A 10625-nucleotide genomic window follows, 5' to 3' on the forward strand; every position below is an offset into this window, starting at 1 on the left:
TTTGACTGCCTCTGTGGCGCAGTGGTTTAGGTCGCCACGCCGATACCACTGCAACGGGAGGTCGTGGGTTCGATTCCCACACGGGACAATTATTTGTGCGATCCACAAATAATTGTTTCGGGTCTGGTTGTGCTTTGTGTCCGTTGTTTGTATGTTTGTAAAAGTCCCCGCGACACAAGAGCAATTCTTAGTGCGGGAGTTGTCTTTTTTTTACTAGAAAAAATAGAAAAAAAAAATAGAAAAATGCCTCCCGGGCGCAGTGGTTTAGGTTGTCACGCTGCTACCAGTGCGGGTTTGATTTCCACACGGAACAATTATTCTTGCGATCCACAAATAATTATTTCGGGTCTGGTTGTACTTTGTGTCCGTTGTTTGTATGTTTGTAAAAGTCTTCCTTTCCCCTTACAAGCGCGCTTTTTCACGCGCGATTGTTGCTTCATGCGCGATAGAGTGTGTGTGTAAAGGCTAATCATATTGTCATATTCCTACAATCCTTTTGACTATGACAGCTTCGTATATAATATTACTGACTCTCAAGCAAAAAGCTTATAATCCACCTCAAGGTCCTCAGTCCATCCACACTGGTTCCTCCACTCCTTGACATCCAGCACATTCTTGGAGACCAGACTCTTGAAGGTGGTGAAGTTGCAGAAACCCTCACAGCCGTCTACTTGAAGGTACGTGACTTCGTCTTTGTCTGGTGTCTTAAGGTATACGGGCTGAAAGTTGAGAGGGAAATGTTTTCATTTGTTATCATCGTGATATACCTACTATAACGTTAATTAGCTCTAGCCTATACGATTTTGTACTTGTCGAAGTTAATAAATATTTGTGTGATCATAAGCTATGTATTTCGGAAATGATTCTTTGTTACGCCAGTTTTGATTTAGGAATTGTGTCATTTTAATGGGAGACATGGACACAGAATTTTTTTAACGATTGAAGCCAAAATGTATGTACCCAATAGAAGTTTTGTCGGCTCCTAGGAGGAACTGAATAGCACCATAGACCGTGGTGTTGACAGAATAACATTAGTTAAATAGTCATTTAAATTTGATCGCTAGATCGGGGAGCGTAGAGGCAATAGGTGCCGGCAGTGGGTAGAAATGGGCTGTGTATTATAACGATGATAACGTGTTATTTAAATGCTTAAATATTTTAATAAATTATTTGCTTTTGTCAAAACATCAGCATAATCTCTCTACAGCATTTGAGAACGAAAATATTGTGCCGACCCCAATTAACGAGAAATAAGGACATGACAAAACAATGCTCACCACCACAATATACTCCCCAGAAGTCATCAGTCTTCGCAGCTCCAAGGCATACAACGCTCCATACTTAGGCACTCCTTGTCTCGGAGTAACTCTAGTGGCAGCCATAAGGTCATACACATTGACATCATGTGCCGAATACACGTGGACTCGAGGTACGTCTTCCCCGGACATGATCTTGTGAGCCACTTCGAAGAACTCATTTAGGAGTACACCTGAAAAAAGATACGATTTTATGGTGAACTTAAAGTTTTTATAGCAGTCTTGTATTTGATTCTGCTTAGCTTTCCATCTAGCTAGTTCAAAAATAAATAATAAACTGATTTTTAAAACTTATGTTTAGTAGCTGACCGCTTTGCGAAAGTTGGCGTCATTAGACCATGCTACGGAGGGTACAAAAATGTCCAGCAAAAAATTCGCTAACCGAGTATTGAGCGCCATATAAAAGTATACTTTGTATTCTGCAAATCTGCACACAATATCTACAGTAGTTTAGTTCATGTAATATTCTTTACCATTGGTGAACATAGTTGTATTTTGGTAATGCGAATATAATTATTAGATAAAATTCTTACCTGCTGCCAACACTACTTGATCTTCTGTGCCGAAGACTCCATTTATGGCAGCGCCTGCCGCCTCCTCTATCTCCGGATAGATTTTCTCTAATTTCCTCCCTATAGGCACTCCTAGGCTTATCTTAAAAATATGTGTTCATTTGATAATTTATTGGCAATAAAACATGACGTAAGCTTGCGTCTGACTTAACTGGCAGATAGTTGTAAAAGATTCAACACCTATTTAAAATCATGTAAAATGACAAATCATGGATTAGATATTGTTATTGTAATGAATATGGTATGTAGCTTGAGCTGAAGTCGTTACTACGTAAGAAACTAGATAGAATAAAAAGTAAAATTTAACACAACACTTATTTGTGTGATCCACAAATAATTGTGTCAGGTCTGGTTATACTTTGTGTCCGTTGTTTCTATGTTTGTTAATCTCCCCACGACACAAGAGCAATTCTTAATTAGAAATAAAATAGAAATAGAATAATATGAAAACGCACTAGTGCACATTGATAAATTATGTTTTTTGCATGCTCGTGCAACAGTGCCTATAACCTAATTAGGGATTTAGAAAGTACAAGTTTTATAGAAAAACCTAAAAGAAAGCGCTTACCTGTGCATTATACACATCATAGACAAAGTAAGCCATGTTGGGCTGCTTTGTAAAATTATAGTCCACAATTTTCGACCAGCGCTCCAGAAACTTGAAATACTTGGACATTTCTGGAGCAGGACCTTCGAAAGCGTCTTCGAAGCGTTTCTTTAATTTTGGACAGTTGACTATAGCTAAGTTCTGGAAATTAAAAAGTCACCGATACAATAAAGTAAGTCAAAGCTATTTTTGTTCTGTTCTTCGACATGAATCTTTTGCCGAAATGATACAAAAATTAAGCTATCACTCTGTTCATTTGCAAAACTTTTCAAGTCCCAATAGTTCTGATCCTATTTTCTTAAATCTGATATCTTCTAAGCGTCGTTAGACCTGCCTACAAGCGTAACGAAAAAGAAAATGTTTTAAATACTTAGACTACTAAAACTTTGGGTCAGTACTAGATGCTAAACTAATCCAATTGTTGGAAAAAGACGACAATACACCTATAGCCCCATCTCTTTTTCATTCACATCAAAGCTATTACTCACATAATCATACTTCGGATGCTCAGTAGTATACGGCACTAGATTCCAGTTATTCCTCTCACAGGAACGCGCAGGTATGTCCTTACAGATGCTGTCTTCTGAAGGGTATAACGCAGCCATAGCAGCCAGGATCGACATCTTAGTTCTTGTGGAGTCAGTTGAGCGAATGTAGATCTCTGAGAAATTGTACTGAGGTGATAGGAGACCGTTGTAGCGACGCCGGATGAAGGCTCCCACTTTGTAGCTTCGGAGTTTACCGGCCTGAGGAAATCAATAGTGAAAATTAGTGTCTTCCAAGGACAAATACACTTCAAGAAAAGGTAGGTAGCGCCCTTGCGCTTCACTTGGTTCATCTTGGCGAGGGTACTGCCGTGCCGACAGTTTTTTTTATTGATTGGTTGCCATAATTTTTGCAACTGATACACATTTAACTGAGCATATAATATAGTTAATATACAGAGCTTGTATAATTGTCCATACAAGTAGATAGCTCGACGATTGTTAGACGTACTATAATATTACAGAATATGGTATAATTTATGTTTATCCAATACTGCCAGCTTCGCCTATAAGTACACTGACGAAATTATTTTGAAAATAAATTAAGTTTGGTTGTGAAGAAGGCCGGAGATAATTGGAAAATCAGAATATCGAAGATCAAACCTATGGTGGTTTGAAATCGTAACTTTTAAACTCTCGCGTTGCATGTTTAATGTATAATAGAATACGGGAATTAACGCGAACACGCATTTTACCTTAAAATGCCTAACGTTTCGGCGCAGGTTGCACTCGCCGTGGTCCCAGGCAGACACAGTCTGCCTGGGACAAAATGCGTGTTCGCGTTAATTCCCGTATTCTATTATACATTATGGTGGTTTGATCTTGAATAAAGTTACAGTAAATAGTTTTTGTGGAGAGGTTTACTTACATTCGTAAGTTGTCCAAATCCAACATTACGCAACAATTTCAGGACTTTCTTCCTATCTGTCACATATGGTAAAGAGTTCTCAACTGGCGCTCGGTCCCCATGACGAAAGACCTGAAAGTAACAATATCTGTAAATACGGGAATTATATTTTTGGAAAAACCAGTTCTCTAATTAACCATTAACTCTATCAAATCTTTGCTGTCGCCAATATTACGCTTTCACACTAAGCCTTATACCAATTGAATGTTTCATGAAGTAAGTATAAGACATGACATTTTTTTTGCTTTCATTATTGAGAGCGCAGCAGCGCGTCTCAATTAGTCCTACTAATATTATAAATGCGAAAGTTTGTAGAATGTTTGTATGTATGTGTGTACGGATGTTTGTTTCTCTTTCACGCAAATGCTACTGAACCGATTACGATGAAATTTGGTATATAGGTAGCTAAAGACCCAGAATAACACATAGGCTATTTTTCATCCCGGAGCCCGAGGGATCGGGATTTACACGGGAAGGGTTGCCACAAGGACCAAGCCGCGGGCGGCCTCTAGTTTAATATAAATCGGTTCAGCCATTTAGTCATCAAAGCGAACAGGCAAGCATTGTAAAATTGAAAAATCACTCTATGAGTAAACTCCATTTGTTTAGACATACCGCACCCCCGGTGCAATAATGTCACTTTTGTAAAAAAATGCAAAAATGAGTTACTTATGTAGTAATTGATTTAAAGCACTACTACTGTATTACTATTATCATTATATAAGCAAAAGTAAAGTTAAAAGTATTCGCTGATGTATTCATCTTATCAATATCACATAAAGTTATTGTTGTGGGAGGTGTCAAAGTTTAAAATGCTTCTCCTGAAAAACTACATTTTTGCATAAGTGACAGTGTTGCACCGTAAGTACGATACTAACTTTCCCTTTCATAATATTTACATATTCATAAAGGCGAACGGCAGGTTTATATGAAGAATTCGTACAGCTTATAAAATGTCATGTTTAGGTTTACTTTTTGTTTTAATTGGTAGCTAATATGATAGACAAGCTTATTTTAAAATTCTTATATTTTTAAAAGTTGGGAGGTAAAACTTATGTCCATTTTTAAGAAGCCCCGATAGTTCGCTAAATTGCTCAGATGCTGTCAAAACCACAATTCAAAACAACAGCAAACTGGCGGATGCGTAGACGTCAGACGAAAAGTGACGTCTCATGAGATTTTCTTTTTCTTTAGTTGTCAACAAATATAAGCCATGGACCAAAAATTATTATTTAAATAAACAAATACTTTCTAATTAATCTGGACTTCTAAAAATAATACTCCCAAATAAAAATAAGTGACTTAGTCCCCTTAATAAGTGGTACAAATTCTGTTAAAACAACACAAACTTTAAGCTGTACGAAATCTGCCGATCTCCTTTATTATATTGACCAAACAAATCGACTGACAGACAGATTATTTTATAATTACCATTTTAATAATGACCTTCACATGTTTTTGATGTTTTTTTACTACATGGATTTGAGAAAACAACTATTTTTATTCGAGATTATATGAACAATGCCGAATGTTGTGTGATAATTGTATAAGTCAGACTTATAAACTATAAGAAGCCTAATCATATTTTTTATGATAAAAAAATATTATTTCAGTGTTTTTTGCGCATTTGAGTAATAAAATTAACAACTCCTGCACAAGGAATTAATCTTGTTTTGCATAACTTGTACAAATAACGGATACCAAATATATTACTATTGTGCAAATTAACTGTATTTCTAACAATTACAGTGTCAACATTTGATGAAGAGTCGAAAACAATTTTATTTCTTTCACAGACATCCAAAGAATCAATCAAAACTCAAAATTATTCACTTTAATGTGAAAACGTAAACGTCATACATAGAACGTAAAATGATCTAATTTTAATGTATTTGTTTTTGTCCGAGAATCGAACCCGTGACCACCTGATAAACTTAATATATCAAAATATCAGGTCGGGAAAAGTATTTTCGCATTATAGTATGTATGAACTTGTAATAAAATCTTTTCTCTACACAAAAAAGCTCGATATTTGGGTACCTCACGAGCTCACTGACAGAGACCTAATGAACCGTGTACTCACTTGTGATTCTTGAAGCCAAGAGATTTTTTTACAAGTTCATACATACTATAATGCGAAAACACTTTTTCCCCGGCCTAATAGAAATATTATATAGTTATTTACTAACTGTCTACTAACTAGTAAGATTGAGTATAAGACTTACCATAAAAGTGAGAACTAATTCCGTTTGGTTAATCGTAGATTCTTCATACAAATACAATCCGAGGCCTACAGAACTTATGAATAAAAACGTTAAGAAACAAGCACAAACATGCTTTAATTTAAATACAAATGCATTGTACATTTTGAAACTCTAAATGTGTCACCGACTTTAAACCGACTTCAAGAATGTTTATTAAAAAAATATGAGTTGGAGAAACTAAATTGATAAAATAATAACGTCTTTTACGAGTGTTCTAAAAAGATAAAATATTTTTTTTCATTTTACAGAAAAAAAAACATTTAGTTACCTAAAAATGAACAGCTATGTTCTTCAAAGGTCATATTATTATTTTAATTGAGAATACATTATGTTAACACAGTTTTTATCAATAAATCATACAATATAAATAAATCAAAATAAATCCGTTGCGATTGAGAACCTCCTCTTTTCGAAGTCGGATAATAAAAAAATAAAATTATAGCGAACTACAGAACAAAAAAATACAAGCTTTTGATCACCTATAAATAATTTAATTTTAGTAAGTTCTAATATAATATTCTATAAGTATTTTTTTTATTGGAGATTATTACATTGCTACCCGTGTCGATATTTTTATACACACTAAACTTTTTTATAAAAAAAAATATATGGTCACACACACAGTAACGGATACTATTCCACTAAATCTATTGAAATAGTAAGTTTCCTTTCTACGAGGTTAGTTTAACAAACTGAGATAAACGGGAACATTAAAATAATATATATTACTGATAATTATATTTGATGTGACAGAGTTAGAGATCTGTAGTTAGTTTTGAAAATCCTTTAGACCTCATTTGCACGAGGGCGAAAGCTGAGTACTGTAAAGCCAGCGTAAGAAATATATTCTATACATAGTATACACTGTCATATTTTCAATCCTACATACATACATAAGATCACGCCTTTTTATCTTAAGGGTAGGCAGAGACCAAAGAATGCCACTTGGTACGATCCTTACAAACTTCCTTTGCCTCATTCAAACCCATACATGTTGTCATACAGGACCGCCGGTTACGAGTACTACGCACCTGATTTTTTTCAATGATATCGCCATTAGATCTGTTTGCCTTTCGAGAGCGCCTCCTCCCGGCGTTTCCCTTTCACAAACCGGTTTTACCTAATGCTAATAATTTTAATACATACAGTATTCGTTGCGTCATATTTTTGAATATAGCGACAACAATTTTGATTAAATGCAATTGTTTAAAAATTATAGGTTTCCTTTAATTTATTTTAGGACTTCTATTTACAAATTATTTATTCGAGGTTTATAAAGTTTGATCGTAGTACTAAATAATAATTTTCTACAGAACCTTTTCATAATATTTAGCAAAGATCTACTCAAACAATACATCAGAGCTATGACACAAAATACGTATGCTGCTTTATATCATTTATTTAGTTCACATTATCTAAATGTCATCTGATAAATGTATTTGCATTATTTTAGTTAATTATGACCTAGTAACTATCAAAACAATTTAAGATAACTCTTGTTTAACACTCTTAATTGTTTTTAAAGGTCAAACAATATGCAAGTAATTAATGCTAGTGTAATTAGCTTGTAAACTGTGTTTACAGATTAATAAAAAAATACTTAAAGTTAAGCAGTGATAGCCGAGTGGTATAACATTGTAACTCCCACGCAAGTGGTGCAAACAACACACCATTGACTTTTCGTAGTTATATATGTATTCGGAATAATTATCACCTGTTCCAACGGTTAAGGAAAACATCGTGATGCAACCTTGCATGCTTGAGAGTTCTTTAGTTCTTGAAGGTATGCAAAGTCCCCAAACCGCACTTGGCCAGCGTGGTGGACTCAAGGCCAAACTCCTACCTCATTACGGGAGGCGACCCTAGCCCAGCAGTAGAACACTAATAATAATATAAGAGACTTTTTTATTTTTAAAGATTAATACATTATATAATAATATAATAAATTTAACCCATTAATGTCCCACTGCTGGGCAAGAGTCTCCTCCCGTAATGAGGGAGGGGTTAGGCCTTGAGTCCACCACGCTCGCCAAGTGCGGGTTGGGGACTTTGCATGCCCTCAATGAATGTATTAAACAAATTTTAGGCATGCAAGGTTTCCTCACGATGTTTTCCTTCACCGTTGGAGCATGTGATAATTATTTCTAATACACACATAACTTCGAAAAGTCATTGGTGTGTTGCCTCTGGTTCGAACCTGCGACCACTTGCGTGGGAGGTGCCAACTTATACCACTCGGCTATCACCGCTTCAATAGAACACTATAATGTAATAAATAGCAAAGAGGAATATATAGGGTGTTAGGCAGACAGTTGGTCAAACGAAACAGACATATGTATCTAGTTAATTCATCAAGAAACGGTAAGTCCAAAAAGTTGATTTTTGCCGGTGCCGGTATGCTTGTTTCGTTTAGCCAATCGTCTGCTTGTATACAGAAAACTATGAAGCAATTCAACGTTCGAAATAAAAGTCAATTTTCCACATCTTATTCTTTAGATATTTGACAATCAGTTCGATTGTATCCATACAGCACCTACTTGCGTAACAGTGAGCCAATTCAAAACAGATATAACACTTTAGTACCATGAAATAAAGAAATAAATCAACAAATTAATGTTCTCCAGTGAAAATAAGTCACGAAATAGTTTTGAGTCATTCTTTAAATGAATACGGTCTGTTTATTTCTCTTTTAAGAATTAAAAAGACGTTTTCGTGTTACAAAGTATCGTTTATTGATTTCCAACCTTATCTGTAGAGTATTAGAGTCGATTTTTGCGTGTAGATTTGGTCGATCAGGTAATCAATTTTTGGTAATCGAACCGTAGCCTTTAGGGGACAAGGCCCACCTGTTTGAATTTCGATATTTACCTTAAAAAAATTATAACTTCAATAATTCATTGCCTAAACTTGAGAAATATTGGTTATGATAACCAGAAAACTAGGCTAACCTCAGTTTTCGATTGTCAAATGGCGCTAGAATTTTACTGTTCTTATTTGAATGAACTGTGAAAATCAATTATCTTCAGAAACTGGGGCCTAGATGTCAATCCGTTAAGGCAGGTAGAAAACTATAATATTATTATTTGTTTATTATAATAAATGCACAATAGGTCTATTATTACGGGGTTCTAGTGAAAATATACTCAGGATCTTTAGTTGAACAGAGGATTGCGCGATCACGAACTTCCGTTGTAGTATTCATTGTTTGTTCAAGCGTTTGTATTTAAAGACTAACTCCTGCCTGTGACTTCGACCATATGAAACAAATCCTATGAAAACATGTTATGAACTACCCATGTCCCCATCGCAATCCGTTCAGAAGTTTTGGCGCGATTGACTGAGATAGGTACATAGTTGTTCTTACTTTGTCCAAATGACGGATTGTCAAGATGTTTAAGAGGTAGCAGTAGGTGTGCATGTAAGGAACTGTATGTTAAATTGGCGGTATAAGTATTTTCTCTCCATGGCTATAGATTGGAAAAGTTGCTGTCGCCAAAGAATAAGCATGAGATTACAGGTATCCATATTCTAATTTCTGTGTATAAGACTAACTCTCACGACAATGAACCAACCAAAAATTACGACATATACCTAAGATCACGCCCGCAATTAAAATTTACTCTTTCTGAGTTGCAGAGTGCATAGTACAGATTTTACGAAACATGTTAAAACCTAGATAAAACTAATCAACGCTTCACAGTCTGAGATAAAATTGTGCTACTCTTGCTGTTTTCACAAAATCTTTCTTAGCTCAGTACAGACTAAGAATGATCTAAAACATGACTAAATATATAGACATCTTCCTTCCTTCGAAGTCGTAACATTGTTAACCGAATTTCAAGATTAGCGTATAATCCAACACTTTTTTGTTTATTTACTCAAAATTTCAGGTTTTAGTGTAAAATTAGTTATTCACGGGTAACACGTTTACAACGTGGAACGGATATTTGAATAATAGTGGTTGCTAAATGTCGGTAGATCATTCATTAGATACCGGATTTAGTACGATGCAATCCACCTTCGAGGTCTTAGCTGAGCACGAGAATCTGGGCTTTGTAGGTCAATTTTCTGTCATTGAATTTGAGAAACTTGTTGGAAACTGAAACTTTGAAGACCTCTAAGTGAATTCTATGACTCTTTACAACAAAATAGGGGTTTGTTTAAAAAAACCTACCTTATCTCTTAAGAGCATTGAAATGATAATGGAACTTAAATTCCGGAGATTTAATAGAAATGCGGTTTAAAATTACAGTACAGTTTAAGAAGTACGAATGATTCAAAGGAAGTTTGTAGGAATTGTAGCAAGTGATGTTTTTTGGTCTCTGCCTACTCCTATGGGTAAATGAATTCATGGGTATTTTTGGGTAATTAGTTACAAGAAGCAACTCTATGGTGGGTACGTAATCAGGATTTG

The 10625-nt window shown here is 35.2% G+C and overlaps 1 protein-coding gene across 1 annotated transcript; it reads right to left on the reverse strand.

Annotated features, from left to right (window-relative positions):
* On the reverse strand, positions 1-6861 carry LOC142980562 (prostatic acid phosphatase-like). The gene is made up of 7 exons (XM_076126012.1): positions 6173-6861; positions 3909-4019; positions 2984-3241; positions 2457-2636; positions 1850-1970; positions 1278-1489; positions 1-719 (listed from the first exon to the last, which is right to left on the reverse strand). The coding sequence occupies exons 1-7, from the start codon at positions 6311-6313 to the stop codon at positions 534-536; spliced, it is 1209 nt and encodes a 402-aa protein (XP_075982127.1). The 5' UTR covers positions 6314-6861; the 3' UTR covers positions 1-533.
* Between the last annotated feature and the right edge of the window lie 3764 nt (positions 6862-10625).

This window comes from Anticarsia gemmatalis, chromosome 18 (assembly GCF_050436995.1).
Source record: "Anticarsia gemmatalis isolate Benzon Research Colony breed Stoneville strain chromosome 18, ilAntGemm2 primary, whole genome shotgun sequence".
In the NCBI taxonomy this organism is placed as follows: Eukaryota; Metazoa; Arthropoda; class Insecta; order Lepidoptera; family Erebidae; genus Anticarsia; species Anticarsia gemmatalis.

Excerpts from the sequence above, each read along its gene's own strand:
- LOC142980562 (XM_076126012.1), bottom strand. The coding sequence starts at position 6,313 with ATGTACAATGCATTTGTATTTAAATTAAAGCATGTTTGTGCTTGTTTC. Across the intron at positions 4,020-6,172 it reads AATTAGTTCTCACTTTTATG|GTCTTTCGTCATGGGGACCG; the intron begins GTAAGTCTTATA and ends TGTTACTTTCAG. Across the intron at positions 1,971-2,456 it reads ATGATGTGTATAATGCACAG|ATAAGCCTAGGAGTGCCTAT; the intron begins GTAAGCGCTTTC and ends CATATTTTTAAG.